The sequence below is a fragment of the Salvelinus namaycush genome, chromosome 8, assembly GCF_016432855.1.
Source record: "Salvelinus namaycush isolate Seneca chromosome 8, SaNama_1.0, whole genome shotgun sequence".
NCBI classification, from domain to species: domain Eukaryota; kingdom Metazoa; phylum Chordata; class Actinopteri; order Salmoniformes; family Salmonidae; genus Salvelinus; species Salvelinus namaycush.
Window position 1 is genome coordinate 9,712,961 of NC_052314.1, and position 16,134 is coordinate 9,729,094.

A 16,134-nucleotide genomic window follows, 5' to 3' on the forward strand; every position below is an offset into this window, starting at 1 on the left:
TCCGCTCTGGTGGATTGATTCACATGTTGAGTCCCTCCAGGATTTGTTGAGATATTTGCTGGCAAAAATGCTTTGTTTTTCTGGGGCAATTCTGACATTTTCCCTGGCAATATGATTTTGTCCAATTTGTCTCGAAAATGCGCTGACGAGGGTCAAGGGGAAAAGTTTGTAGAAGTGTGGCTTGATTAAACCATATAATACGCTATTATGTGCGGTGATTGGTTGAAATTGCTAGCACTCCTTTTGTACTGCGGTGATGGGTCAGTCATTCGATAATTGCGATGTCTCCCCAAAGTAGCCTGCATGTGCCTGAAGTCAAAACACCCCGAGACCGCTTGAAGGAAGCAGACAATTGAGCAGTATCTGAAAAAGCGTGACCCCGAGTTTCAGATGGTCTTATAGCCCTCAAGTGTGTGGCATGAGGTTGCGAGAACATTTCGCCCTCTATTTTTTGGGAAATGTCAACGACCTGCTTTGAATTCATTGAATCCATTCTCAGAGAACACGGATACGTATAACACGTAGCTTCATGTCTAATTCGTAATTGGATCATATCCTATCTAAATAATATTTACTATTGTAACGGACATCCACCAGGCACCAGACAGCATTCCTTTTCACAGTGCATTAGCCTACGCTCGGACACCGGGGTTTATCTTGGACTAGCACACTCTGGAGATGTCTTTCTTTGGGATTACTCGTGGCGAGAGGCGCTCCCATCGAGCGCGACCTGGCTGGTGAATTGTTCAATTTCTTTCGCTACGGGGAACTGAAACTCAATGGCTTCGTCTCGTAAACTGAGTCGGCGGAGGAATGTCACTACCTGGCCAAGAATGTCTTCAACTTTCTGGGCTGCGGTGCTACTGACCAGTCTGCTCATCATATACTGCGGTAAGGAACTGCGCACTTGCTGGTGTTGCTGCTTTAAGTGTGTTTTTATGGGATTTATGTCGATAATGGTTTTTGATTAGCTGATTACTGCCTTGGATAGAATGTATGCAGATTGTGTATATGAACAATTTAATTGGTAGAGATGAAGATTGAATGTCTTCAACACTGCAACATCGGCTCAATGGAAAAATGTGTAGAGTTGCAGACAATTAGTTTTACAACAGCAGCATTTTCTCTACACTAATATAGTTATAGTTTACACTTCCTCATGAAAAAAAACGTTTTTTCCCCCGTTTTTTTTTTCTTGTTAGCGTATGATGAGGGTCCCTGGGTCGCCGGTTTGCCTTGGCGGGCGTCCCTGATCAAGACAAGTTTGAAAACTCCTGGCCTTTCGTCGTTTGCTGTCCGCAGCGCTAGTGCTGAAAGGTGCCCCGCGGGAAATTCTCCCCACGTCCAAACCTGATTTACATTGTCAGCACCAGCTCACGATTCCTCCTGTTCAGCTGAGCGTGCAGTGTTTAGGAACAGCAGTCACTCTCAAATACAATTCGTTGTCACCCATCCTTCCTGCAATAAAACGATTAACTTTGTTGTAAAAGTAATAAACCATATAGTGCGCCATGATGGGGTATACCGAGCGCTAAACGTGCTGTAGTCCTATACAAATTGATAGCCTGTACGCAGTGGTTTTGAAATGTCACAGTTTTTTACTGTGCAAACATCCTGACTATGGCAAGCAAACTGAAGAAAAGTGTACGTTGGTATGTCCTAAGACAGAAATATACTTCCAAAATGTGGGTCCATCCAACCTCTCTCTCTCTCTGGCCTTTCAAATCAATTGAAGGTCAGGGCTCTGTGCAGGCCAGTCAAGTTCTTCCACACCAATCTCGACAAACCATTTGTGTATGGACCACGCTTTGTGCACAGGGGCTTTGTCATGCTGAAACAGGAAAGGGCCGTCCCGAAACTGTAGTGGGCTCCCGAGTTGCGCAGCGGTCGAAGGCACTGCATCTCAGTGCTAGAGGCGTCACTACAGACCCTGGTTCGATTCCAGGCTGTATCACAACTGGCCGTGATTGGAAGTCCCATAGGACGGAGCACAATTGACCCAGCGTCATCCGGGTTAGGGTTTGGCCGGGGTAGGCCGTCATTGTAAATAAGAATTTGTTCTTAACTGACTTGCCTAGTTATATAAGTAAAATAAAAATAGTCTAGAATGTAATTGTATGCTGTAGCGTTAACATTTCCCTTCACTAGAACTAAGGGGTCTAGCCAGAACCATGAAGAACAGCACCTGACCATTATTCCTCCTTCACCAAACTTTATAGTTGGCACTATGCATTCGGGCAGGCAGTGTTTTTTTCCTGCCATCCTCCAAGTCCAGATTTGTCCGTTGGACTGTCATATGGTGAAGCGTGATTCATCACTCCAGACAACGCGTTTCCACTGCTCCAACGCTTGGCATTGCGCATGGTGATCTTAGGCTAGTGTGTGGCTGCTCGGCTATGAAAACCCATTTCATGAAGCTCCCGATGGACAGTTCTTGTTACTTCCAGAGGCAGTTTGGAACTCGGTAGTGAGTGTTGCAAACGAGGACAGACAATTCTTACACACATCAGCACACGGCAGTCCCACTCTGTGAGTCTTTTGTTTAGACATGTATCTAGCTAGCTAAACAATGAACCATAATTCCAACCCATACAGTACAAACGGATTGTTATAGCTAGCCACCATGCATGAAATGCTGTGGTATGAATCTGCAGGTAGCTAAAGCTAACCAACTAGTTTCAATGTTAGCTAGCTAGCTAACTTTAGGCTATAACTAGCAATGCAAATAGTTTCTGAGATACATTTACTACACAGATCATACACATAATGATAGCTAGTGAGCCAGTAAGCTAATATTTGCTAGCTATCTAACAGTACGCTTTAACTTGCAATGAAACAACCTTCTGACAAAATTAGAAATGTATAATATCTGAAAATGTAGCTAGACTCTTACTGTATACATGGATAAACGCTTCATGGCAGACTGGGACCACTTTAGCTAAGTAAGACATCCCGTGTCGCTTCCGTTTTGTTTGTAGCTACAGCTTGTTTGGCCCATTGTGTCAAGTCGCTCCGGTTCACACTGACAGAAAGTGCAGAAAGTAGTCCATCATAACTTTTTTCTACTGATCTTTGTCAATAGCGCCTGCTAAATTCAGGGCAGCAATGTTGTTGAGAGCAGTAGCAACAATTTTGCAGTTCTCCATGGCTAACATTATATCTTTCAAAAAATCTGCTGTAGCAAGGATTATCTACACATGCTGAACAGCTCATGCTATAGACAGAAGCGTGCTACATGGCAGACAAATCTGAACTCATCGCTTGGCATGTCCAGCCCATCCGTTATCTCAGTCATGGCTAGCGGGAAGGTTCCTGACTTTTTCCGTGGCTAAACCAACTAGGCTCGTAATTTCGCTATTTTATTTGTATTTACGGATGGCATACAAGTATGGTATTATTAAGGCACATGAAAGTTCACATGTTCCCGAAGGCATTTCTGCCCCAAAACCTTTTTGTTTTTGCCTCTCCTGTGAAGTAGTGTTGTGCGACATACGCCTAGCTTCCTGAAACGGGTCACATATGGTCATACATTTGGCAGGAGGTTTGAAATTACAGCTTAGTTTCCACCACATCTCTCTCTCTCGCTTTCTCTCTTTCTCTTCTCTCTCTGAATTCTGTTAGTTGCGCACCTTCTCTTGTCCTTGTGTTTTTTCCAGTGGGAAGCGGAGGTCTTGATGCATCACTTCACAGCAAAAAAGGAGAACACAAGTCAATATCACAGGATGGTGGGACCAGGCTGTCATTTTAGGGACTGTAACTGGATTTATTTTTGTAATACATAATGCAACGTTTTTTCCTTAGGCACCAATGCCGCAACATCACAGTGTAGTGTCAATGTGTTGTCCATGCACAAGGAATAGGAAATCAGTGGCATTGTTTGATTGGCATTGGTTTGTATTCAGTATGGCCCTTAGATCTTGATTGGTATTTTGGGGATATGACTTTGATTAGGAAGGAATCCAGTGGATTTGACCCTCCCATTTTAACACACAATCAATAATGTCTTGGTCAAAACACGAGGGCTTCTCTACCTATTCAGGCCAATGGCCTTAGGCTGATATACACAAACAATGTATGTAAAATGTAAGGCACCTTTAACAAGACTCTGAGAAAATGATGTTCGTGGGTTATGTCAGTTATGCAAGAATATTGAAGAGCTTATTCCCAAAACACTATATCCACCAATCTTTCACATTTGTGTTTTTACATCAGAAATGATTGCTTATGGGTAGGGTTGGTCCTGTAAGTCACTCTGGATAAGAGCGTCTGCTGAATTACTGAAATGTAACTGTTTCAAAATTCCGGGAATTTTGAAACCCTACTTACGTTCATGTGTGTAAAATACTGTATGACTGTTCTCTGATATTTTTTTTTTTAATAAGAGAAAATGTTTTTTTTGCTAAATGCTATATATCCATTGTTTAGCTCGAAAGGAATGTTCGTATCCTGTATATTGACTGTGATATGTGCTTGTCTCACCTAGCTATCTTAAGTTTAATAGATAAGAGTCGCTCTGGATAAGAGCATCTGCTAAATGACCTAATGTCAAATGTAAATGTTTTACATAGAGATCTCATAATACTGTATAGATTCTTTTTTTAAATATTGATGTCATAAATGTAGAATTTGGACAGTTCTTTATTAAAATTGTATGTATTGAGTACAGAAATGAGGTAGTCATTAAAACAATGATGTTAAACAATATTTCTTTGTTTTATTTTCTCTCAAAGTAAGAAAAGCTATTCTAGAATTGACAAATTACATTTTGTTTTGATGGTTTGACGGCATTTTATGTTTTGAAATAATACAAATTCTAAATTTGCTTTATGAGTAGGGCATGACCCTAGGGGGTAAAACATACAATATATATATAAAAGGATGTGGACACTGCAACTTCAGCCACACCCGTTGATGACCGAGGTATAAAATCGAGCACACAGCCATGCAATCTCCACAGACAAACATTGGCAGTAGAATGGTCTTACTGAACAACTCAGTGACTTTCAATGTGGCATCCAATAATTATTGGATGCCACTTTTCCAAAATGTCAGATAATCAAATCTGCCCTGCTAGAGCTGCCCCGGTCAACTGTAAGTGCTGTTATTGTGCCGTGGAAACGTATAGGAGCAACAACAGCTCAGCCACGAAGTGGCAGGCCACACAAGCGCACAGAATGGGACCGCCAAGTGCTGAAGTGCGTACCGTGTAAAAATCGTCTGTCCTCGCTTACAACACTCACTACCGAGTTCCAAACTGCCTCTGGAAGCAACGTCAGCACAATAACTGCTGGTCGGGAGATTTATGAAATGGGTTTCCATGGCTGAGCAGCTGCACACAAGCCTAAGATCACCATGCACAATGCCAAGCGTCGGCTGGAGTGGTGTAAAGCTCGCCGCCATTGGACTCTGGAGCAGTGGTAACGCGTTCTCTAGAGTGATGAATCACGCTTCACCATCTGGCAGTTTGACAGATGAATCTGGGTTTGGTGGATGCCAGGAGAACGCTACCTGCCCAAATGCATAGTGCCAACTGTAAAGTTAGGTGGAGGAGGAATAATTGTCTGGTACTGTTTTTCATGGTTCGACTCCTGAGTGGCGCAGCGGTCTAAGGCACCGCATCTCTGTGCAAGAGGTGCCACTGCAGTCCCTGGTTTGAATCCAGGCTGCATCACATCCGGCTGTGATTGGGAGTCCCATAGGGCGGTGCACAATTGGCCCGGCGTCATCTGGGTTTGACCGGGGTTTGTTCTTAATTGATTTGCCTAGTTAAATAAATAAAAACTTTTTAAAAAGTAGCGAAGTAAATTATAAAAATGGACGTTACACACGGCATATCACATTTAACGAACCAAACGTTCAAATACTGTTATAGAAGATAAAGTAAATGCCCAAACCGGTCAGTGCATCAATACCGGTATATCATAAAATACCGTATACCGCCCAGACCTAACATGTATTGATTCAGGGAGTTGAATACTTATGTAATCAAGATATATGAGGGGGGTTTTCTCATAAATTCTAACATCTGTAAAAAAAATAACAAATATTCCACTTTGACATTACAAAGTATTTTGTGTAGATGGTTGACAAAAAATGACAGTTCAATCTTTTTGAATCCCACTTTGTAACACAACAAAATGTGGAAAGAGTAAAGTGGTTTGATTACTTTCTGGAGGCACTGTATAGCGATCTGGAATGAAACTCTTCATATCAAGAATATCAATGGAAGCTGCCCACATCGCCAGACTACCGCCAGCCTGATAACGCTGTACCTTATACCCTGTGGTATACGCTGTCAGCGCAGTAAATGGGGAGAGTGAAAGGGCTGTTAGGTTCCACTTGGATGTCTTTAATGCTAGGATGCCCAGGCGTTGTTTGTTTTGGTGGGTCAAAATGGATAGTTGTATGTGGATCATTTTCACAGCTGCCTGTAAGCAAAAACACCTGTGCTCTGTTTGGGATGATTTTAGCCACTACTCCCTAAATGGCACTGAAAATACATCTCATCCATGAGACCTGTCATTATGGAGCAAGACCACACACACAATCCACCTCTTTCCCTTACAATGCATTTCCTTGTTACTCATTCTTTTTGCTCTGAAAAGCATTGGGAGGACTGACAGCTTGTTAGTGAGAAGGGTTACATTGATTTCAGTGACTCATGCAGTAGATGTGTCCTGATATCAGTTTACTACGTTCCTGGCTTTCAGAACCTCAGTCAGTTTGGAGTTGTGTGTGTGCGTGTACTCTGGTATGTTTGCACAGCTCCCTTCTGTCTCTTTCCCTCTTTCTCGCTATCTCCACACACACACACACACACACACACACACACACACACACACACACACACACACACACACACACAGAGGAGCAGAGTAAGACAGCGAGTGGGAGAGAATGTGATTAGAAAGTAGATGAGAGTCTAATCTAATTACAAAGTCATTTGCATGAATGGTGTCAGGCTAAGGTCGCAGCTGTCCTTATTAGGTCTTGAGTGTGATGTGACAATGGCCACGGATTAAGAATATTAGATTTTAAACATTAGACAAGCTTGGCATTGTGGCCTTCTATTGTGTGCTGGCTCCCTCCCCTGGTTGCTACCTGTCATGCAATCTTATTATTCCATTGTGTTCTAATCAATCATATTAGTGGCACTGGGGGACCTGCATTTGTTTTAGATTCGGAACCTGATGACGTCGGATAAGGCAGTTCTGTCATAAATCTAGCTTTCCTCCAGGACATATTTCTACATTGGGACCCACAATGAATGGAAATACATTAATTGAAACCTATAGGGCTTATATGTTGCTCTGGCTTTATGACATCATTGTCTTATCATTTGTGTCCTTATCCTGCCACATGCCTAGTACTGAATTAGTCCTTAATACTCTAAAATTGCTTGGTTTCTTAGTGTGAAACGTGTCTTCACATGGAGCAGTGTCCAGTAATTTTTCAGACTTTATTTCTCAGTTCAGTCAGTTACTTCCATGCGGGCGCAATCTCATTGGTTCTCTGAAATCAGAGGAAAAAGCTCTCACCATACAATGATCATGAGCCCCATGAGCAAATGAAACAGGATGTACAGAATCACCATTGTCAGGCAGGGGCGTCACCTGAGTTTCATAACATTCTGGGCTCAGCCCTGAAGAAAAGGGTCTGAGACGCTCGTGATGTGACACAACACAATCACAGCAATTTTTAAAAATAAGCTATTGATACTCTGTGGCTAAATTATGCTCTCTGGTGTAGTAGTTTCGGTACAGACAAGAGAAGACTAATTATATAATTTGGCAAATGTATTTCAATTTATCTGCAGCACTTCCAGCACCCCTTCCTGCTGCTATGTTTTCGTCCATGCTCTGTGCTCTCCCCAAGGCCAAATAATCAACACTTTTCCTTACTAACTCAATGGATTGTATTCAGGAACCTTATATGAGGCTATCTATCAGCAAGTAGCCTTTAGAGTTAATTCAGTAAGTCAATGAACACGTGTTTCTATCTAATCAGTTATTTTTTTCTGTTTAAGCCAATAGTGATTTCTGCTATATTGTTGTAGATATGATATAGGCCTATATTTAAACAACAAGGTCCGAGGGGGTGTGGTATATGGCCAATATATCATGGCTAAGGGCTGTTCTTTTAGCACGACGCAACGCTGAGTGTTTGGATAGAGCCCTTAGCTGTGGTATATTGGCCATATACCACAAACCCCAGAGGTGCCTTATTGATATTATCAACTGGTTAGCAGCATAATTAGAGCAGTAAAAAGAAATGCTTTGTTATACCCGTGGTATACGGTCTGATATACCATGTCTGTCATCCAATCAGCACTCAGGGCTCGATCCACCCAGTTTATAAAACCTTTTTACCCATTGTAGCACAGTTTCTATGTTCATAAGGCTAATAAGAAAGTATGTCAAATTACTTGAATAGCCAATGGGAAAAGTGTAAAAATGTGTATTCACATCAGTAGGCTAAATGACTGAAATGCATCAGAAACTGATTTGAAAGTTCAGGACAACATCAGGGAAGCTCATCAGGTAGGCTATAGGACTAGTGTGTTTGTGTGTGTGTAGAGAAGATCTGCATTGCTTTCAATTGCTAGACTAATGATCATGAGCACTCACCTCAACTTAGCTAACATTTCCCAGCCAAATTGTAACCTAATATCCAAATGAAGATTCAGGGAAAACAAAACATCTGTCTGACTGATTGATGTATCATCATGCTTGTCTCAAAGCACTGCAATGGCCCAATCAAATGGTGCTGAAATTATCAGTTGACGTACCACACAGGCTTTACATTTATTATAGGCTAACCAGTGGTGTAGTGCTATATTTTGAATACCAGAGCGCATTATTTGTTTTTTATTACATCATCATTTCTAAACGAAGGTTGGTAGGCTACTGACATGAAGCCGATGTGTATAATATCGTTTTAGAATATAGTCCTACATACAATGCATCACCAAATGTCACAATTGTCTATGCCTACACAGCCTAGTGGCTCAAAGAAAATCTATTTTTGAAATCCTAAAACTTAGGCCTACCTTATTATAAATTAGGCCATCATCATTAGGTCATCATTCTAAATTAGAAAAATCATGAACTATAATTGTTCACCTTTTACTAGATCTGCATCTGCATGCCAACCATCTGCATGCCAACCATCTGCACGCCAACCATCTGCATGTCAACCATCTGCATGTCAACCATCTCAACCTTCTGCACGCCAACCATCTGCACGCCAACCTTCTGCATGTCAACCATCTGCATGTCAACCATCTCAACCTTCTGCACGCCAACCATCTGCACGCCAACCATCTGCACGCCAACCTTCTGCATGTCAACCATCTGCATGTCAACCATCTCAACCTTCTGCACGCCAACCATCTGCACGCCAACCATCTGCACGCCAACCATCTGCACGCCAACCATCTGCACGCCAACCATCTGCACGCCAACCATCTGCACGCCAACCATCTGCACGCCAACCATCTGCACGCCAACCATCTGCACGCCAACCATCTGCACGCCAACCATTTGCATGCCAACCATTTGCACGCCAACCATTTGCATGACAACCATTTGCATGACAACCAATCCTTTTGGGAATATGCATTTCGATCTCCTTTAATTATTGCCTATCTAATGATTAATCAGATTTTAGAGTAGAGGGAGTTAAACACAGCCACCTGCATAGTTAGCCTATAGTGAGCGATGTTGAGTTCTGGCTGCATAAGAAAACATTTTTGGTTGTTGTAATTTCAGCACATTCATCCTAAATTGTCGTAAGAAATTACGTGGTGTTTTTGGTCATTATACAGTGCATTCGGAAAGTATTCAGACCCCTTGACTTTTTCCACATTTTGTTATGTTCCAGCCTTATTCTAAAATGTATTAAATGGTTGTTTTCCCTCTTAAATCTACATACAATACCCGGTAATGACATTTTTTGTTGTTGCAAATGTATATAGTAAAATAAAGATATAACATTTCTATAGTTATTCAGACCCTTTAATCAGTACTTTGTTGAAGCACCTTTGGCAGTGATTACAGCCTCAAGTCTTCTTGGGTATAATGCTACAAGCTTGGCACACCTGTATTTCGGGAGTTTCTCCCATTCTTCTCTGCAGATCCTCTCAAGCTCTGTCAGGTTGGATGGGGAGCGTCGCTGCACAGCTATTTTCAGGTCTCTCCGGAGATGTTTGATCGGGTTCAAGTCCAGGCTCTGGCTGGGCCACTCAAGGACATTCAGAGACTTATCCCGAAGCTATTCCTGCGTTTTCTTGGCTGTGTGGTTACTGTCGTATTAAGTATTAAGGGACATCCTCTCCCTGAAGCTGATGCCTGATGTTATGTTATTTATACCACAGCATTGTTGAATACTTGTTTCTGGTGGGTTGGAAGTGCATTCAGTGCATGATGAACATGCATTTCTCCGTTCCCTACTGTTGCAGTCTGAGGTCCTGAGCACTCTGGAGCAGGGTTTCATCAAGGATCTCTCTGTACTTTGCTCCGTTCATCTTTCCCTCGATCCTAACTAGTCTCCCAGTCCCTGCTGCTGAAAAACATCCCCACAGCATGATGCTGCCACCACCATGCTTCACCTTAGGGATCGTGACAGGTTTCCTCCAGACATGATGCTTGGCATTCAGGCCAAAGAGTTCAATCTTGTTTCTCATGGTCTGAGAGTCTTTTAGGTGCCTTTTGGCAAACTCCAAGTGGGCTGTCATGTGCCTTTTACTGAGGAGTGGCTTCCATCTGGCCACTCTACCATAAAGGCCTGATTGGTGGAGTACTGGCAAGATGGTTGTCCTTCTGGAAGGTTCCCCATCTCCACAGAGGAACTCTGGAGCTCTGTCAGAGTGACCATCGGGTTCTTGGTCACCTCCGTGACCGACCATGATCTGTGCCTCGACACAATCCTGTCTCGTAGCTCTACGGACAATTCCTTCGACCTCATGGCTCGGGTTTTGCTCTGACATGCACTGTCAACTGTGGGACCTTTATGTAGACAGGTGTGTGAGGAGAAAAAACAATGTAATACATTTTAGAATAAGGCTGTAACTTAAGAAAATGTGGAAAAAGTCAAGGGTTCTGAAAACTTTCCGAATGCACTGTATATGCTATGATATTTGGTTTGTTATGTAGAATGCTAATTCATCGTTAAGTGTTCGTGTGAGACAGCACCGTTCCGCGAAGCAGCAAAACGTCGCTCTGCGCACCGGCAGCACTACTAATCTGATTATAATTGTGGATGACTTCGGGAGTTTCACATAACCAGGACTCTATGAACTAACTAAGCGGCACATTCAGTTGACAAAAACATATTTTTTGACATAATTGCAGCAGCGCAAAAGATTCGGGGCTGACCAAAAATCATTCGGGGCAGAGCCAGGTCCTGGTGACGTGTTGGATTTTTTTTTTCACACCTGGCAAAGGACTGGAAAATGGCCATAATATATGTTAGTTTTTTCCTGAAACTAGGCATATGTCACACATCACTATTTCACAGGAGAGCCATTTGAACGTAAACTTTTTTTGTTGTTGTCGAAATGCATTTCTTTTTGGCATAAATGCCTTCTGGAACATGTGAACTTTCATGTGCCTTAATAACAAACCTGTATGCCATCTGTAAATACGAATAAATTGTTACATTACGAGCCTAGTTGGTTTAGCCACAGAAAAAAACAGGAACCTTCCCCCTAGCCATGATTGGCTGAGATAATGAGTGTGCTCGACATGCCAAGAGATGAGTTCGGATTGGTCTGCCACGTAGCACGCTACTGTATATATTATGAGCTGGTCAGTATGTGTAGGGAATCTTTTCTAACGCAGCTTTTTTGAAAGATATCACGTAGTAAAACTACAAAAGTGTTGCTCTCCACTTTCTAGAGGACCAAGTTTTGAAATCAGTGGAATTAGAGTATGATAGCTAAGGAGATGGAGAAAATTCTGGCGTTGGATTGCAAATATACAGAGGGAGTCGAAAAGAGAACACACAGAGGCTATTGTATAAAACACCTGTGTCCGGATTACATCTTCAAACTAAAGGCAACCATGGCATCCGTGACAGAGAGGGAGAAGTGTCCATCCATGTATATGGGTAAGATAGTCTAGCCAGCTACATTTTTTGAAATTACACATTTCTAATTTTGTCATGAAGTAATTTTAATTTAAAGTTAAAGCATACTCTTAGCTATCTATCTACCGTTAGCAGGCTGGCTCGCTAGCTAACGTTACATGTATGAACTGTGTAGTAATGTCATTTGCATTGCTAGTTATAGCCTAATGTTAGCTAGCTAGCTAACATTGAACCTGGTTGGTTAGCTACCTGCGAATTCATGCAGGGTAATAAGGTTATGAGTTGGGATTATGGTTCATTGTTTAGCTAGCTATCTACATGTCTAAACAAAAGACTCCACTATGCAAGTAACCATTTCAATAAAATGTTCATGATGTCACTGCCACAACTGTCGATAGACATAGCTGGTAAATTCGCTCTGGCTGTCTACTCCAATTTCAGAGCACTCTCATCTGAGTGTGCCAGAGCGCAGAATAACTGACGAATTTAAGAACGCTTAACACCTGTTGAATATGGCCAGTGTCAGTAAACGTTGGCAAAAAAGCGTAATTAAATTGTTGCCAACAGCACAGTTGGTCACCAGCGCTCTGGATAACATAAAAGCAGCATAACCAGCTCTGCTAGGGCAGGTAAAATGGTCAGAGTGAGCTGTTCTCTCATTTGTCTGAAAGTCGCTAGCAAGCTAGCCAACGATAGCCAGTTAGCTTGGGTGCTTGACTGCTGTTGTTAGGTCAGAACGCTCGGATCGAGACTAGTCCTCGGCCAGAGCGTCCAGTGTGCGCTCTGAACGCTCCAAGAGCAAAACGCTCTGAACTGACCAACGGACAATCTGACAACGCTAGAGCACACTCTGAGCGCACTCTGGCACTCCAGATTGAATTTACAAACACACCCATAGTATAAACCAGTCTTTAGTCTTGAAATCTTTGGTTGTTTAGTACATGGCCTCACATGTGAATCCTTGAAGAGATGGGTGGGGCTAAGGCTAAGAAGGTGTGAACAATGCTGAATGGGTGTAAACAAAGAAGATCTCTCCAGTAGGTTTACCAAAAGGTCCAAGGGCCATTTTTTCAAAAGTGAGGTTACAAGTTTATCAACTTTCAAAGCAGAATTACCTTCCCATTGTTCCTCAACTGTAGTGTATGATATACCATTTTCTAGCTCTGAGTCTCTACTTTTATCCAATGTAAAAACACAATTTCAAATTTTGCTACGTAAGATCGAGCCGGTCGGTCACATATGAGTGTAGTATGAACAATGCAAATTGTCCTTTCTCTAGCTAATTAGTCTCGCCCATTCAGACACAAAGGCAGTGTCCACTTCAAAGTTATTGATGTTCATCCTTAACCTCCTAAACTCTTACACTTTGACCTCAGAGGCATGAACATAATGTTCCTTTGGGCAGGATGAGGATGCAGCCGATCAGTTAGGAACACTTTATGGCTAAAGATGTAATTTTTGGAACAAACTGTTCTCTATTCCACTGAGGTGCAACATTTCACTGGCAGAATGTTAACTGAAACTGAGGAAAATGGAATGTGAAAAACACTTGGTTGTGTTTCTTATAGAGTCAAAATGTCCTGGTGTGAGTGTTATTGTGTGAGTGTTATTGAGCATTTTCAGGATGGTTGAACATCATTGTCGTCTGTGCATGTGTAGGCATGGCTTACTCAAACCTGCGTTGGCCAAGAGCTGAATGGATACGTTCGGACCCGAGACAACCTTGCACTAAATCAAATCTTCCAGATGTATCACTCAATTAGCACACCACCCAGTATATTTATTTATTTATTTTATTCGATTGCTTCCTTTTCAGTGTGTCACCCTGATTACTTTGAGGAACACCACAGGGATGCGTTTGATTATGTTACCTGGCAGACCATCCATCTATGGACTGGGGTAAACAAAAGAGCAATAACAACTAAACAAAGATAAGATTTGATTTATTCCTGTTCCATTTTATCACTAGACTTTACAATTACCTCAAGCCATTATATTTTAGAAGTTATTGTTGGTCCCCTATATACGTTATCTTTTCCAAAAGTGCTGACAGTTTGTTTGCAGGCTGTGCAGATTCACAGTCTCCAAGACATCAGAATGAGGCATGCTCAAGTAGGGTTGGGGTCAATGCCATCTGAACTTAATTCACTGAGTGGAAGTCACAAATTGGATTGAAACATCATTCATGATTAAGAAGATGAATGGTTACACTACTTATCGCAAGCTTTTATTAAGGGACCTCCTCTCCCTGAAGCTGATGCCTGATGTTATGTTATTTATACCACAGCATTGTTGAATACTTGTTTCTGGTGGGTTGGAAGTGCATTCAGTGCATGATGAACATGCATTTCTCCGTTCCCTACTGTTGCAGTCTGAGGTCCTGAGCGCTCTGGAGCAGGTTTTCATCAAGGATCTCTCTGTACTTTGCTCCGTTCATCTTTCCCTCGATCCTAACTAGTCTCCCAGTCCCTGCTGCTGAAAAACATCCCCACAGCATGATGCTGCCACCACCATGCTTCACCTTAGGGATAGTGCCAGGTTTCCTCCAGACATGACGCTTGGCATTCAGGCCAAAGAGTTCAGTCTTGGTTTCATCAGACCACAGAATCTTGTTTCTCATGGTCTGAGAGTCTTTTAGGTGCCTTTTGGCAAACTCCAAGTGGGCTGTCATGTGCCTTTTACTGAGGAGTGGCTTCCATCTGGCCACTCTACCATAAAGGCCTGATTGGTGGAGTGCTGGCAAGATGGTTGTCCTTCTGGAAGGTCAGAGTGACCATCGAGGTATTGATCACCTCCCTGACCAAGGCCCTTCTCCCCCAATTGCTCAGTTTGGCAGCCAACTCTAGGAAGAGTCTTGGTGGTTCCAAACTTCTTCCAGAATGATGGAGGCCACTGCGACCTTCAATGCTGCAGACATTTTTTTGGTACCCTTCCCCAGAACTGTGCCTTGACTCAATCCTGTCTTGGAGGTCTACGGACAATTCTTTCGACCTCATGGCTTGGTTTTTGCTCTGACTTGCACTGTCAACTGTGGGACATTTATATAGACAGGTGTGTGCCTTTCCAAATCATGTCCAATCAATTGAATTTACCACAGGTGGATTCCAATCAAGTTGTAGAAACATCTCAAGGATGATCAATTGAAACCGGATGCTCCTGAGCTTAATATCGAGTTTCATAGCAAAGGACATGAATACTTATGTAAATAAAATATTTTCAAAAAATGTGCTAACATTTCTAGAAACATGTTTTCGCTTTGTCATTATGGGATATTGTGTGTAGATTGATGAGGAAAAACTTTATATAATACATATTAGAAAATGACTGTAATGTAACGAAATATGAAAAAAGGGAAGTGTCTAAGTTTTCATAACCCTTGACTTTATCCACATTTTGTTACAGCCTGAATTCAAAAATTGATTAAATATATATTGTTCTTACACATCTGCACACAATACTCCATGACGACAAAGTGAAAACATGTTTATAGAAATGTTTGTTTTATTTTCAAAAAGTCTGCTTTCTCATTTACATAAGTATTCATACCCCTGAGTCAATACATGTTTGAGTCACCTTTGGCAGCGGTTACAGCTGTCAGTCTTTCTGGGTAAGTCTCTAAGAGCTTTGCACACCTGGATTGTACAACATTTGGCCATTATTCTTATTGGATTAAAAATCATGAGCTGGCGCACACCCAGAAAAAATAGTTTGTGTGGAGGTGCTGACTAACGGCGAATAAACTGTAAACTACCAAAATAAAGAAAGTTGCACACTCCAAGTATAAACTCCCAGCAATTGAATGGGTATTTACCAACGTTTCGGCATCACGGTGCCTTCCTCAGGGTAATGTCATAAATACATGTATCAGGTTATGTAAACAAACAGTGCAATTAGTGCAACTCAGGAACTTTCCTGAGCCACTCAGGAACTTTCACTCTCTTCTTAGGAAGCAACGCCAGTGTAAATTTGACCTTGTGTCCTGCTGAAAGGTAAATTCATCTCCTAGTGTCTGGTGGAATCAAGACTAAACCAGGTTTTCCTCTAGGA

The 16,134-nt window shown here is 42.1% G+C and overlaps 1 protein-coding gene across 1 annotated transcript in view; it reads left to right on the plus strand.

Moving 5' to 3' along the window:
- Positions 1 to 779: 779 nt before the first annotated feature.
- The window catches only part of LOC120051731 (chemokine-like protein TAFA-5), a 105,604-nt gene continuing 90,249 nt past the window's right edge, over positions 780 to 16,134 (plus strand). The window contains exon 1 of the mRNA XM_038998615.1: positions 780 to 891. Coding sequence (XP_038854543.1) covers positions 780 to 891 — 112 coding nt within the window. The remainder of the gene's footprint in view (positions 892 to 16,134) is intronic.